The sequence below is a fragment of the Haliotis cracherodii genome, unplaced genomic scaffold (genome assembly GCF_022045235.1).
Source record: "Haliotis cracherodii isolate W230 unplaced genomic scaffold, xgHalCrac1.p SCAF_21, whole genome shotgun sequence".
Taxonomy (NCBI): domain Eukaryota; kingdom Metazoa; phylum Mollusca; class Gastropoda; order Lepetellida; family Haliotidae; genus Haliotis; species Haliotis cracherodii.
In genome coordinates, this window is record NW_027266277.1 from 12,275,377 (window position 1) to 12,292,446 (window position 17,070).

Consider the following 17,070-nt stretch of genomic DNA (forward strand, 5'->3'; position numbering starts at 1 on the left):
TGATAAACACTATTTTTCTCTCTTGATTTAAAACAAAATATTATGTTAATTTCAATTTTCACGCATGATACACGAAACAATTTATTAACATAAATAGCATCAATCACTTGCTGCATTTTTACAGCAATTCACATTAAGTCTAATTGTTTACAAACAGGATCATTTTCAAGAAAATGTTGTCATTTTCAATTCTCATGCATGATAAACATGAAACAATTTGATAACACAATTTTTAAACAGCATAAATCACTTCCTACTTTCCTAACAGCAATTCACATTAAGTATAATTGTTTACAAACAATATCATTTTCACGAAAACATTGTCATTTTCAGTTCTCAGGCATGATAAACCTGAAATGATTTTTCAATAACATTGTTTACAAATATAGCGTAAATCACTTGCTACAAGCTGATTTCTGTACAGAAATGCACATGATAGAATCATACCTAACAGGATCATTTTCACCAAGTTGATTTTCAAATTTCCTTCTCCGATTCTTCTCTGAGAGCATTAAAGGTCTTGACTACATGACATCAGTGATCAAGCTGGGTCATTGATGTTTATCAAGAAAATCAATTAACGAAATAATGCCACAAGATTAACTCGTTTCGAAGCATATGGCGTTCTGCCGAGACACTAGGTCAAGGGTCAAATTGTATAGAAACTGCCATCAAGGATATAATCCTATCTGCTGTATGATTACTGGTTAAGTTACACCTTTGATGTATCTGGGAGCCGTTATCATCAATACGAAGATGAAAACAACATCTGATTGGCTGAACAAACCTCAGTGTTGAGTTATTCATAGGTCCATGTCGTACTGATAAAGCATGACGATGAGAAAATCTCAGCTTTATCGTCAAAGAAAACGGGATCCGCAACATCCAAATATTATGGCAGTTTTGTGAAGGTATCTATCATGCCGAAGCCGTTTTGATATTCAGAATCAACATCGACACCACATCAGGGTCGTTAAGTGCACTGGGCTGATATTGGAATATCTCGGTAACCATGGACAAGAATATGTTTATTGATATAAGCAGGTTTGTGTAGAATTCCTAGATAAATGTCATTGAAACATGATGAAAGAACAGCTCATTTTAGGAATACAAATTTAAAGAACACTAGGTATCGCTTTACAAAGTTGGGTGTTTGTGAAATGAAGATTTGCACACCGGGCTTATTTTATCTGAACCAAGGTCACATCATCCAATAAATTGGAGCAATATTGCATGGAAATCGCGGGTATTTATTCCATGAAAAAGCTCAACAAAATCCTAAATAACGTAGACAGCAAATTGTTTCTAACACTTGATGATATCAGGGTCTGGATTGATGAAAGCAGTCTGTCTCAAATGCTTCACAATATCAAAGTTGCAAAGATGAACATAAAATGTAAATGGTAAAAATTAAAGATAAATCATGCTTTTACACCAACACTTCAAATCTAATAATAAAAGAGTGAGTGAGTTTGGTTTAACTTCGCTCTGAACAGTATTCCAGTTATATCACAGCATGAGAGCTTAATGTGGGAGGAAATCCCGAAGTGATGCAGGTCTTTGACATTTACCACTTTGGTGAAACCCTCGAGCACAAATATGGTGCTGACAAACCTAGAAACATAATCAGGGTGATCCGTGATTCAAACCCGCGATCATAGGTTTCTGGGATTGTTTAGGGACACAACTCGGGGACTCAGACAACCGTGAGACCGGAATAAGCAAGATGAAAATCATTGAGTTAAGTACCACATGAAACAAGTTAACTAGATATGAAGACAAGTTTGTATGTTGAGCAGAAAATGTGTTTATATTCTGATGACAAAGTCTCAAAAACAGAAAACCATTCAGCTTCACTGCTGACATGTCCTACCAAAATCAAAAGTCATCTATATTTTGTAACTGTGACTTCACAGACTTTGAATTGAAGCTCATGATATTAACCACCAGTTTGCCAGTTAATGCTTATTATGATACAGCTTCAAACCCAGTCAGCAGATCCTGCGATCAGCAAGAAAGATGACTGCGCTGCAAATTAAAAAATCCCTGATCACAAGTTGAGGCTGGCAGACCAATGATAAAAATCTGGGCCTATGTGCATAAAGTGATCATAGTATTGTAAGCCTATGTTAAACTATGGAAGTAACCTAAAATTAGCACTAAGATTGTTTTGTGAAAGTGTTCCCAGGGTGTCGTTGAATCTAACCCATAATCAGCAGATCCTTGTATGACTCAGGGACACAACTCTGTACAGCAATTGCCGTCGCTTTGGCTCATAGGCCCCCCAAAACATACAGGATGATGGACATACCTCCCATGCACAAGACGGATCAGAGACGGATGCTTTGAGGACTCCAGCAAAAGGCCCAACTTTCTGATGTGCCGGCAGGTCAATACGACTCCATACCCCAAGGCCAGGGTACACCTGCGATTCACGGAGTTCAAAGTCTGTTGGAATCGGGAAGTCTTCGGGTATGTAGACGGGGAGGCTTTCGGACTTCATTTCAGCAGGATAGTGGGAAATCTTGTGATGATGGTCTGTGGCATCAACGCTCTCAGCTTCAGCATCACCCTCCTCTGAAGTAGAAAAATTGTCATAAGTACATACTTATTGCTGCCAAAAATTCAGATTCATAACTTATAGGCCTAAAAAATGGCACAAGATAAAAATACCATTTTTCTTTAAAATTTGATGCTTGGAAAATTTGTTCAGGAAAGTGTCAACTGGAAATATCAAATGTTAAATTTCTCAGCATCAAATACACATTCACATCAAGAAATCGGAAACAAAAAACGTTTATCGAAAGTTAAAATACCAAGGTCACAGGTTTGTACCTGTAGCACTCTCTTTCCATTTCGCCACGCTGGAATGCTATGACATCATCAAACAATGGATGGCATCACACATTTCCATGGTAACTGAATCAACTGGTTGGCAAAATGTACGGAATATCAAATAGGCATAGATTTCCCCTTTTAATTTGTAGCACACATCTGTTTAATAACTTGTTTTGTTTTGTATATATTCAACTGAAATAGTACAGACTGCTTCTTGAAAACTTATCAGTCAACAATCAGAGAAAAAAGTGTCAGGAAGGTATTTCACATGACTTGTACACTGATATCAGTCACGTGACTTGTGAAGTGTGATCAGTCACATGACCACAATGAGACAATCAAGTTGAAGGATACAAGTATATTGTTAAATAAAGCTTCTCTCATAGCTGGAGCATATTTGTTGTATTCCACAAAGACAGACAAAACCCAACAATGTCTTTAATACAGATTTACTTAATAAATGCTTTATATTAGAAAGTCAAACTATTTTGTTTTATTTATTTCTGTTCGAAGAAACGAACAAAAAATATTTCACCCCAACACAGAAATACAGGCAACAGTTGAGAATTTCTGATTTGAATTTATTATGATATTATCCGGGGTTAATGCCTTTTTTTAATAACCAATTTCCTACAGAAAACCTGCAATCCATTTTATAAAACTCTTTCTCCCTTTGTGTTCTGTTCCTACAAACTATTTTATCAGATTCAATGTTTCAAACCAGTAATTTGGCTATTTTAACAACAAATAAAAGTTATTCTCAAAATTAGGAGTCATGACACAATCAAATCAAAGGCAGCTAATTCTCACTGACTCTCTGCTCCAATTCACTGGCGAAGCTTCCTAAGAGGCTGGGGTACTTCCCAATAAAGAACGATAGAAATATGAAAGAGTGGAGCGAAGATAGGACAATAAATGGGTATCAATCATCATTTAAGGATATAAAACTCTTCAACAAAGAAGGCTGGAGCGTGTGGTAGCGCGATCACCTGCCCGTACTGCTTGTAGAGAAAACAAAGACAGACACAACGCTATACACGTAAAAAGCTGTACGCGCATCAAGGGCCACAGCAATGGGGTGCTCTTTAATCTTAAAGACAGAAAAGACGAAAGAAGACAATGTTGATCTGCGACACGAGACCCCGTGAAAGGCTCGACTTGGGTAACAATGATGAATTCAGATGTAAAGACAAGCAGAGAGAAAAAAAGGATCTTTAACAGACCCTGTGCATTAAACATGGGGCACTGAGGTACGGAATCGCAATCGTGAACTTGTAAGATTTGGGAGATAAATACGAGAGATAATGGAAGGCTGACAACAGTGACACCCAATGGTGCAGCTGCATAGAGAAATAGTAAAAAAGAAACCTCGACCCATCTGCCTTTATTTAACAGACGGGACACTACAAACAATACCCGGTTATGAATGGAAACTGGCCTTTACTTGGCAAAACCCATCCTTGAATATAATAGGTGTAAGGGCACCTGGCCTTGGTTGATGTGATAGTTATGTCAACCGTGACGTTACGGTCTGTGGAATAATATTGCATGCATTCGGGCAAGACCAACGCTGGTGACAGACGACTTGGGATTGAGTGGAAGGGTATCGTTGTCATATTACCCGGGTGGGTAATATTATGATTGGATAGGGTGGGACAGGAGCTATGGGGATATCAACTGTATTATCAGTTGTGTGTTGTTTATTGGGATTTGATAGTTGGTGGGGAAACAGCTTGTTGTGGTCTAGCGTTTTGATGTTGGATGTGGTCAATAAAGAAATGTCATGCTTGGTGGAGTGATGTTTTGAAATTATGACGTATAATGGCTGATTATTCCGGAAAATAAAGGGCATCTTGGCTACAGACAGTACCAGCAGCTGTGACAGAGAATGTTTCCATCACAAAAGTACCTTTATTGAAAATTATCTGAATATCTTTTTCGGACTTACTCAACTCTGAAAATAAATTCACAAAAGATTAAAGAGAAACTTTGTACAAATATAACAACAACAAAAATGAAAGAAAATAATTATGGACTTCTTTAACAAATTATGTAACATGCCATGGATCATATTATGAAACACCAAATTTTGCAACATGTGATTCAAATCCTTGCCTCAAGTGTCTGAATAACTATGAACAGTTCACTCATCATGCCAAAGACCCAGGTTCGATTCCTCACATTGGTACAATATGTGAAGCCCATTTCCGGTGTCCCCCGCAGTGATATTGCTGCAATATTGGTAAAGCGGCGTAAAACCATACTCACTCGCCAATTTCCTCCCACCAACAATTTCCTTTCATTTTCTAGCGCAGAAAATATTTTTCATTTCATATTGAGCAATATTCAACATCATAATCATAAAGGTGATCATTATGTAAAGGAAAACATGTCTGGTCACTCCATGAACTTCCAAGCACTGCTTGTTGGTTCACGTTCCATGTCCAAAAGAAATATTGATGAACCCCGATGGAAAAAAAAAGATTAAGATTCCAGCTGCAAATATCTTCTACTAAACAAACACATCTTAAAAAAATCTTTATCTTCTTAATGTAATCTTCCACACAAACGAACAAATTCCCAGATTCTACTTGGATACAAACGACGACATCACTCTAATGAAATCAACATGCGTAATGTGTTTGATTGCTAAAGAGCTATAAAAGTTTTATTTCAAAACAGAGACAAAAATATCTCTGATATTGCAATGAAAGATTCTGCCTTTGTGCAGCTAGTTGAGTCTGTTCTCAGATGATAAAGAATGGTAATTGACAAGCCCTGTAGCGTACAAACGGTAAAAGGAGAACACTGATTGATAGAGATATTTCTGGATGCTGCAGTCTCATCATTCCTGCGATTCCAGCTTGCCATGTTCGCTAATGGCCACAAATTAGATGACAGTGCACAACATAATCGCACAAAAGCAAAAGTGCGTCGTTAACTAGTGCAGGTATTACACGGAATTGCAGCATCGAAGATGCGACAGACAGCGATTGTATCTGTTGGTCGTTGAGCATCGTGCGGCAATTTGGTGTCATTAACGAATCAGGAAGCCACGAGAAGCCGGGCATCATAATCTGCCTTGTGACAATCACGGACACTTGATATCATCATCCCTAGCTTAATAGCCATTAAATTTTCATCTGATTGATCCACGGAGACAATAACAATGTCACGAAGCGTCTCTAGATCTATTTATCGACGCACGGCAATCACAGCCACTTAAACGTGAGATCTAATCAAGCAGACGGTCAAACAAAGACCTCAAGCCATCAATGATGTTTTTCACGCCAACACGAATACAACTATCCAATTTTTGCTCTTTTTGACTCCTCTCATTTTGAAGCAAACCTGCATAATAGCTGGCTCATTTCGCCCAATGGCACTTAGCAAATGATTTTTTCTAATGGGCGATAAAAATACAAATTGAAGCTGTATTCCAGGACAGTTACTATGATAATACATCAATTGATTTGTCGTGTTTATATGACACTTACAAAAAGGTATGTGTCCTTTGAAGTTGAATAACAGTCAAAGTGTAACTAATATCAGAATACGCAAATTGATCGGGGCCAGCTAATCCTGATGCTGGTGTGATGTCAGACATGGGCTATTCACCTTGTTTATTGTGGGCATTTTAAAGACAGGATTATATTGATCAACGTGAAAATAACTCCTCCAACTGATACCTACCAATGACAGCGGGCAGCCATTTGCAAAGAAATGATGGATGCAAAATATTAATAGGATGGTGTTGGTGTTGGTGTTGGTGGTGGTGTTGGTGGTTGTTGAAGTGGTGGTGTTGATGGTTGTTGAAGTGGTGTTGATGGTTGTTGAAGTGGTGTTGATGGTTGTTGAAGTGGTGGTGTTCATGGTTGTTGAAGTGTTGGTTGTGATGGTGGTGGTGTTGATGGTTGTTGAAGTAGTGGTGTTGTTGTTGTTGTTGGTGGTGGTGTTGGTGGTTGTTGAAGTGGTGGTGGTGGTTGTTGAAGTGGTGGTTGTTGAAGTGGTGGTGTTGGTGGTGGTTGTTGAAGTGGTGGTTGTTGAAGTGGTGGTGTTGGTGGTGACAGCAGTGATGATGGTAGAGTGATGGCAGTGGTCATAAAAATGTTGTTGGTGGTGTTTGGAGCGGTGCTGTAGGTGTTTGGAGTGGTGTCTGTGGTGTTTGGAGTGGTGCTGGTGGTATTTGGAGTGGTGTTGATGGTGTTTGGAGAGGTGTTGGTGGTGTTTGGAGTGGTGTTGGTGGTATTTAGAGTGGTGCTGGTGGTATTTGGAGTGGTATTGGTGGTGTTTGGAGTGGTATTGGTGGTATTTGGAGTGGTATTGGTGGTGTTTGGAGTGGTGTTGATGGTGTTTGGAGAGGTGTTGGTGGTGTTTGGAGTGGTGTTGGTGGTGTTTGGAGAGGTGTTGGTGGTGTTTGGAGCGGTATTTGGAGTGGTGTTGATGGTGTTTGGAGAGGTGCTGGTTGTATGTGGAGTGGTGTTGGTGGTGTTTGGAGTGGTGTTGGTGGTGTTTGGAGTGGTGTTGGTGGTGTTTGGAGAGGTGCTGGTTGTATGTGGAGTGGTGTTGGTGGTGTTTGGAGTGGTATTTAGAGTGGTGTCGATGATGTTTGGAGAGGTGCTGGTTGTATGTGGAGTGGTGTTGGTGGTGTTTGGAGTGGTATTTGGAGTGGTGTCGATGGTGTTTGGAGAGGTGCTGGTTGTATGTGGAGTGGTGTTGGTGGTGTTTGGAGTGGTATTTAGAGTGGTGTCGATGGTGTTTGGAGAGGTGCTGGTTGTATGTGGAGTGGTGTTGGTGGTGTTTGGAGTGGTGTTGGTGGTGTTTGGAGTGGTATTTGGAGTGGTGTCGATGGTGTTTGGAGAGGTGCTGGTTGTATGTGGAGTGGTGTTGGTGGTGTTTAGACTGGTGTTGGTGGTGTTTAGACTGGTGCTGGTGATGTTTGGTGATGTTTGGAGTGGTGTTGGCGTTGGTGATGATGATGTTTGGATTGGTGATGGTGTTGGTGATGTCTGAGTGTTGATGTTGATGATGGTGGGTGTGGTGATGTTGATGTTACATTGCAGTTAGCAAAATAACAGCAATTTTGTGGTAGCCTGTAAAATATTGAATCTGCTCAATGAAGAAAAATAGCCATTGATAAGCATAGCATTTTGAGGTTCATCATGACAGGGGGAATCAAACTAGGGGCATGGGTGTGATAAGTTACCACATTAACCTCAAGGCCACCAAACAGCCCAAGAGGGAGAAATAACAACATGAAAATCAAGATCAATAAAAACAAAGACAATTGCAATTTTTCATGTTTGTTTGTTGTTTAACTGCACACTCAGCAATATTCCAGCTATATGATGGCGGTCTGTATATAATTGAGTCTGGATCAGACAATCCAATAATTGACATCATGAGCATCAATCTACACCACTGATATATGATGACATACATTATCCAAGTCAGCGAGCCTGACCACCCGATCCCATAAGTCGCCTCTTGAGACAAGCATGGGTTACTGAAGTTCTAGCCAGGGTCTTCATGGCAAGCAATTAATCATAATGATAATTAAGATTGAAATAACCACAGTGATCATGTCCATTCTGATGACGTCAAGAACTTAATTTCAAATGATCATAATTAAAATAATAATTAAAATGATAATTACATGAAAGCTGACATTATTTCAACCTCCGAAAAAGAGAAGAATAAAAAACACTTCAACTGTCAAAAAATACTGGACTGTAACATGCCTGAATTTCGAGGTTTCTAAATGTTTTAACTAAAAAAATGTTGAACTTTTATGATTCCGATGGGTCCCATCGAACAGTACTGTCAGAAGAGAGTCATTATCCAACACACCCCTATATATCAACCCAAGCACACATGTAGCAGATCCCTTAGCCCAACGCTGACATAAAACAGTTCTAAATCTTACCAAGCTTATAGGGAGGATGACTCCGTGAAAAGTATCCACAATATGAGCGCCAGGGGTTCGTACAAACTATAAAATAACATCAGCCAATCTGGGATTTTCGCACAATTAGCCACAGGCCTGACCCATCAGAGAGTAGCGCAAATGGTGGCTGACGGTGGTATTTTGATTGCATGTGCGAGCATTCCCCGCTTATTTCATGGGGTGTCCCACGGGATTCAAGTTTGATGTAAGATGTTAGCATTATTGAAGGTATCTCTAAAGCTTGTCCTGGGATCTTCTGCCTGATTACCGTAGAATCTGTAGAGGCATAGCGGATAAGACGACCCTAATAAAGCAAGTGCCACGCGCCTGCGAAACGATAGAGACGCATCAATTTGAGAAGTGCCCCAGAATGACGTTTAATTTTGTAAAATTCGTCGCTGACAATTTGGGTGTAAACTTGCCATCGGATGAGTTCCTCAGTTGCCATCGCTTGAGAGCAGCGGAACTTTCCAGGCAGAAAAAGACCCATCTCTTTAATTGGCTGCGTTTGGATGTCCTAAGTTGAGACACTTGCTGCCAAGTGATGTGGACACAGTTACCGTGGAGATCAATCCCTTCTATGTCCCCCAACTCTCTGAAGTGCTCCAAGTCTTTGCCGCTGCTAGCCTCTGCACTGAGGCCAACACCATCACAACCCTCAACTCCGAGTCGGACATAAACTACGAGTGTTTAAGGATATCAGAATTCTCACTGTCTGGTTATAAAATTCAAATTTGATTAAAATTTATAACTTTAATGAGTTTAGGTCACGTATGTGGATTTCTCAGGCGCACAATATTTCAAACACAACTGCCAATTCTGAAAGTCTTGTGGCATGTAGTTATGTCATCAAAAAATTCTGATTGAGTGAGTGAGTAAGGTAGCCTTGCTTCAAGTCTACACTGAATGACCATGGCGTATATAATGATTATGATATAACATCTTTATAATAGGCAAGTCAAGATTAGCGGGTGCCAGTCTTTCATAGAATCAACCTGTTTTTATTATTAAAACAATCGGGAAATAATTCTTGAAGCTAATAATCATTGCCTCACGATTTGTGCAAGTCTAGGCCTAAAATTACTTTCAGCAAAATCCTAGCTATAAGACATCATAAAACACCAAGAATGTGGAGAATACAACTAGGATTATAGCCAACATGCAACCATACCACCCAAACAAATTCTGCTTCTAATTCATAGACTTAAACCAAAAAAATGATATTAAATTCATCGTCAGTTTGTTTGTCGGTAGTTATTGTACAATGCGTTTACTTCAAAATTGATTTCAGTCTCATATCATAAAAACTATGAAACTATTGTTTCACTCTTAATGTCCAACTCTTCACTTAGAAGTATTCCAGTTATATTGTAAATGAATGACTCTGGACCAGACAATCCAGTGACTGATATTGTGACTAAAAGCATAGGTTGCTGAAAACTTCGTCTAACCTGGAATCCCCTTGGGGGATCAGTCGGTTACAAATTGATTTACATACTTAGATGTCCCAACTTACAAAATAAGACGATCATTGTAAATAGATTTTTTGCTTCATAATATTCTGAATCATATTATCGATTTTACGTAAAAAAAAAATTTAAAAATAATTTTTTGCAATAAGAGGCAGGTGAGGGTGTCTACACACTTGTAACTGTTTAAACTAGTTGCGCGTTGACAGTATCCTTCATATTTCTTGAGCACAAGATAAAAGTAGTTTTATCAGTCACATCCAGTCAACAGTCAGCTCAAGCTGGCTCTTCAAAACTTCGACATAACAAACACTCAGCCCTGATCTCTTGTCATGCTCACTTGTAACCACTTTAAACATGAAACAAAAGTGTTTTGTGAAAAGGATAAAATTGATGACATTTGAATATTTATCACCACAGATAAAACCCTATTTTCCACCTGGCTATAAACCTCATTTTAACACCTGTGTATATAGTACATAACAAAATCAAGGAAACACAATTCGGTTTAAAATATATTGAATTTCACTCTATTATCACTGAAATCAGTCATAATTCATTTCAATTCTTCGGAAAGGATATTACAATTATCAGTTCGGATCAAATTGTCATTAAACAATGTAAAATATAAATATTTCCTGTTCAAATCCATCTAAAACTGTATAATATTAATTCTTTTGTTCAGTCATCTTCAGTGAGTTTTAAAATTAACCTTTTATTTGAAAATCCAGTTTTAAAACTTAAGCAGTTACAAGACTGGCTGTATACTATAATGAAGGTTTTGTTTGTTTGTTTGTTTGTTTGTTGTTTAATGCCGCACTCAGCAATATTCCAGCTTTATGATGCCAGTTATAATGAAAGTAGAAGTCTTAGGGTTACATTACTTTGGGAAAAGAATACTGATTTCTGGAGGAGGGGAGAGGGAGCGCAAAAGTAAAAAGCACTTAATATTTTATTATAAAACATCCCTCCTTTCATGACCCTTTTGTGTATTTTTGTTCATGACCCGGCCCTTTAATAAATGACCAGTCCCTTAATTACACCACATTTGACCACATCACATAAATAAAAATATAGCCCAGAGAGTTGCTACATAGTTCATACTACGTTACACAACATATTTTCAGCCTATGAAAGATCAACAGTGCTATATGAGGAACAGTGAGGGGTTTCAAATTGTTTGCAATCACTTCATAAAAAACATAATTTCAAGTTGAAAAACTGAAGAAACAGAACCCAGTGACACTAACCCTTGTGTACAATTTATTGAAACCATAAAAAACGTAGACCTAAAAGCTAAGTCAGGCTGTAAAAAACCATCATACTTATCAGTGCAGTGAAAGAAAATTTAAATAAATAGATAGCTAGAAAATGCCCTCATTTGAACTGAAGTCTGTTCCCTTTTAAATCACAATAGCAAATGTTAGTGCATTAACAGTGAAGTGATCGGGATCATGTTGCATACAGAGCTGTAGAAAGCATTAAGAGACAAGTCCCATTAGAAGACGTTTAGGATGAGATCACTCAAACGACGGCTTTATGTGGTGACATCTCCAAAAGGAGAGCATATCTTTGACAATGAAATTATGTCTATCTGGTGTCTATCGTCAATTTTCACCACAGAAAGAGTGACGAGATGTAACAAGAAGATAACTATCCCCACTTTCTCTGACAGCCGCATGCTGTTTATTGTGGTTTATTACAATACATAATGTTAGTTGTTAGGACAGTACAATGAGCCAGCTAAAAGCTTGCCCCAGTGTTAATTGAGTCTATTATTCGTTTGGCAGTCTATAAAATTAGTGGGATTGATTTAGGTGTGAAAATACCCCTCCTACTTGTCAGTTATTGGAGGAACACCATGTCAATGTTTATACAATGAAACAAGTAGCTTCTGAAACAATTATCTAGTGGGGATTCTAGTAGGGCTGGGACGGGTAGCTCGGGTACCCGGGTCGGGTGGGTACTGAGTAGGACCTGGGTACCCACAGAACTACCCGGACCCTTTGTTAGTCATGTGATATATTGTTAATGACAAAAATTATCTAGAACTCTATGGTTACACTACAAGACACTAATGTTTGACATTTCTTGACTATGCACCCTTTCCTTCTGATTTTTCATATGGTTGAATAAAGATGTAACTTAATTCAACTTCAGTGTATGAATGACCAGATTGTATAATACATGTATCTAAATACGTTTTGCCAGGGCTGTGCTAAAGATGTTCCCAATCGGACATTTTGAGACATCTGAGACCTACAGTGGGTACCCGGGTAGGGTCGGGTAATAGGGAGGTGGGTACCCGGGTAGTAAATTTGGACTCGTCCCAGCCCTAGATTCTAGGCAGAGTACGTGCCTGTTACCTCATGGGCCCAGTGGGGTACTGCCGTCATATAGCTGGAATACTGCTGAGTGCGGCGTTAAACAACAAACCAACCAACCAAACCCAGTGGGGTAAAAATGGGTGATATGGTTGATCGCGAGTCAGTGTATCCTGCTGCAATGGATCCTTCCACATGATTTTACCTTTGGTGTGCCCGGACTATTTTATTCACAGGTTGCCATGATATAACTGGAATATTGCTGACTACGGTAATAACATTTACTCATTCAAGTACTTACTGATGATGATGACAATTTCTTGATGCTGTTTGTTTGTTGTTTAATGCAGTCTGGACCAGACAATCCAGTGATTGACATCATGAGCATCGATCCATGCAACTGGGATAAGATGACAAGCAATCAACCATGTCACTGTGCCTGACCACCCGATCCCCACCGGGAGAGGAGCATAGATAACTGGAGACCAGTGTATTCTTACCCAGAATCCCCACCGGAAGACAAGCATAAATTGCTGGGGACCTATATTCTTACCCAGACTCCCCATGGGGAGACAAGCACAGATTGCTGGGGACCTATATTCTTACCCAGAATCCCCACCGGAAGACAAGCATAAATTGCTGGGGACCTATATTCTTACCCAGAATCCCCACCGGAAGACAAGCATAAATTGCTGGGGACCTATATTCTTACCCAGAATCCCCATGGGGAGACAAGCACAGATTGCTGGGGACCTATATTCTTACCCAGAATCCCCATGGGGAGACAAGCATAGATTGCTGGGGACCTATGTTTTTACCCAGAATCCCCATGGGGAGACAAGCAGAGGTTACTGAGGACCTATATTTTACCCAGAATCCCCACAGCTTTTCCTTAGGCACATGAAACGTCAGTGATGTATTCTTCAAATAAGGCCAAGACAGGTCTTAAGGTCATTCACACAGTGTATCTTATTAACTGTACTGTGCTTCGCAATAGTGAGTGAGTGAGTTTGGTTTAACGCCACTTTTAGCAATATTCCAGTAATATCATGGCAGGGGACACCAGAAATGGGCTTCACACATTGTACCCATGTCGGGAATCGAACCCGGGACTTCGGCGTGACGAGCGAACACTTTAACCACTAGGCTACCCGACCGTCCCGTGATAAGCAAAAGGTCGTTCACATTCACCGTAAGTGATAAGGCTACCCAACTTCCTGAAAGACTCAACATGAAGACTGCAAGCTGATTGGTCAACGTAAACTATATTCTCCTTTTCATATATCACATAGCTACAGTTGATTGGTCAAGGTAACTATATCCTAACTATCACGTATCACACAGCCACAATCTATTGAAACTTAGACCTTTTGTATATTCAAAATATTATCTTTTCAACCTTGCTTCTCCACACAAATGGCAGCTGTATTATATCCGTGGGCTTGATAATGCATGCTGAATATGCAAGCGATTCTTCCTCGATTCTTCTTATCAGTGCAGAAATAGAGCTTCCCTTCTGACTGTAGATGATTAGTTGTCCATATCAGTATAACAGTACTTTCCTTATTATTCCGACACGTAGGAAGTATAACCAATCTAATGTAACTCACCCATCACGGGAAAGCAAAACTTCCTGTCATAAATACTATCTAGATATATATTGTGTTATATGATGCATAAGAATAGGACCTGATATTTATGATTTTCCTGAGAGTGAGGTCTGTTATACTATCATTGCAATATTGACAATAGCAAAACTACAGTAATGTTGGTTCTGTTAAAGTAAACATTAGGGCATTGTTGGCAAAACATGCCAAGTGAGTGAGTGAGTGAGTGAGTGAGTGAGTGAGTGAGTGGTTTTATGCCGCTTTTAGCAATATTCTAACAATATCACGGCAGGGGACACCAGAAATGGGCTTCACACATTGTACCAATGTCGGGAATCAAACCCTGGTCTTCGGCGTGACAAGCGAACGCTTTAACCACTAGGCTACCCGACCGCCCCGAGAGAGAGAGAGAGAGAGTGAGTGAGTGAGTGAGTGAGTGAGTGAGTGAGAGAGAGAGAGTGTGAGTGAGCGAGAGAGTGAGTTGGGTTTAAAACCAGTTATATGACAGCACGTCAACTTAATTTAAGTGGGAGAAAAGCCTGCAATGTTGAAGGTCTCAGAAAACTTGGGTCAAACTTGGGTATAAGGTTCACAAACCTTGAAACATAAATGGGGTGACTGGGATTCAAACTCATGATCATACAATCTCAAAAGTAGCTGCATTGAAAAAAAAGGAAACTGAACCAATCTCATTAAAATCAGATCTTAGTTCTCCCTACCGCTAAACAAAGATCAGAACGACCTTTCGCGAACTTTGACCGACCAATGAAATGACTGACAACAAATCGACATTAGTCAATCAGAAAAGCCAGCTTTCTGGAGCTTTACGACACTAGTTTCAAACTGGCGACTACGCTTGCTGGAATATTGCTGGAATATTGCTAAAAGCAGTGTAAAACCAAACTCACTCACTCACTCACTCACTCACTAACTAACACATCCATCCCGCTTCAGTGACAAGCATTACTAATCATGACATGCCCACAGAATCCCCAAAATAGTATCTGATTCTCAACCAACACCTTCATTTACCCTTCTTATATAAGCTTGTACCCTGCTCTCTTTAACTCATTCTGCTGAATCTATTTTTAACTAATACCTGTATTGGGATTGCCCATCCATTACCATCACATATTTCAAAAGTAATTAATAAAGTTTAGGATTTGTTTTCAATATCAAGTAAAATACACATCAAAATGGAACAGGAACTATTTTTTCACCTCCAAAGTACTTCACCAATACCCAGAACTATATGATCCCTTATTTTATAGAAAAGTCAGAAATGTTATCGCCATGCAATTTACTGCATGCATAAAAAAGGAAAAACAAATATGAGAAACTTTCTCCTTCCTTGCTAACATTATATGTCAGATAAAATACATATGTATACTGAGCTAAAAAAGTAAGGGATCATGGCTATTTAGAGGGATATTTTTTGCAGTGAACACACAGCACACAATTATATAAACATACCCCCCCAAATTCATGATCCTGAAATGTTTTGTTCAGTACGGATAAGTTCATTCGTCACCACTCGCCCCTTTTCGTAACCTGCAAGAAGACTCGTCCACCTGTCGATAAATGTGATGTGTGAAAGTATGACAAACCAATCGGAATGCACGTATGATTTCAAGTTCTTCGTCAAAGAATCCGTCAGAAATAGTTTTTGATTTTACATATGTCTTGCTTCTAAAAATATACCCAAGACACAGTTACATGTGTTCAATCATACTGTATAATTCCACATGCCCCGATGTTCTTTAAATTGCATTTGAAATATATATAATATATGGGGAAATACATGTGAACCATTACGCAACTTCCTGACAATTGTTTTAGGTATGCCCGTTTGCGCTAAGACGGAACCCAGTCACAAAAATGTCCATGAGAGGGGCACGAGTCGCTATTCGGCTTGTCCCGGCATAACACGAGTTGGTCACGAATGAGATAAGTTAACACATTTTTAACAAGTATTCAAACGAATCATATTTTCCAAACAACTAGTAACACTATCAACAACATTCAAGTTGACACCAGTGCTAAATGCATGTCTGGATTAAAACCACTCTAAAATAATTATTTAATGCAGTAGCTGACAATTAAGGTGCTTAACGTAATTAGAACAGTTAGAATAATTCACCCTATTGTCAATAAGTCTGCCAGAAAGGTCGTCCATGCAATTGACGCAGCAATTTCATATAGATGTCAATTCAGAATGTCGTATAATAAGATAATGACAACACTCTTACATAATTAGCTTATGAATTATTAATTGCTCATGACACCGACACATTATATTTTCTATCAGCAGAATAATTACTCAATACTCTAGTGTAGTTAGGAAAATAATAATTGATTATTGTATGAGTTAGTGCTGGGACGAGTCCAAATTTACTATCTGGGTACCCTCCACCCTATTACCCGACCCTTACCGGGTACCTGTTATTAGATATTTAGAAATAGGTACAAACTGTCCGATTTGGAAAAGTTAGACTGTAGCCCTGGCAAAATGTATTTATATAGATGTGTTAAACGATCTGGTCATGCATACACTGAAGTTTACTGCATGGAGTTTTATTTTTATTCGAACATATAAAAGTCAAGGAATGGGTGCATTGTCAGAAAGAAAAGCGAACATTATTGACTTGTAGTGTAACCATAGAGTTCCAGATAATTTTAGTCATTAGACAATATATCACGTGACTAACCACGGGTCTCCGGGTAGTCATTCGGGTACCCGAGTCCTACTCAGGACCCACCCGACCCGAGTACCCGAGTTACTCGTCCAAGCCCTCGTATGAGTTAAGCTAGATATCTCTTGTGACCCAACACTGATTTTATGCATGCAAATTTATGTTTTGGTGTTTGATGCCACACTGAGCAAT

General features: G+C 39.1%; 1 protein-coding gene across 3 annotated transcripts in view; it reads right to left on the reverse strand.

Moving 5' to 3' along the window:
• The window catches only part of LOC139470825 (histone-lysine N-methyltransferase PRDM16-like), a 138,779-nt gene that overhangs the window by 72,127 nt on the left and 49,582 nt on the right, over nt 1-17,070 (reverse strand). For all 3 annotated transcript variants that reach the window (XM_071253128.1, XM_071253129.1, XM_071253127.1), the window contains exon 2: nt 2,312-2,577. In XM_071253128.1, the coding sequence (XP_071109229.1) occupies nt 2,312-2,577 (266 nt within the window). The remainder of the gene's footprint in view (nt 1-2,311; nt 2,578-17,070) is intronic.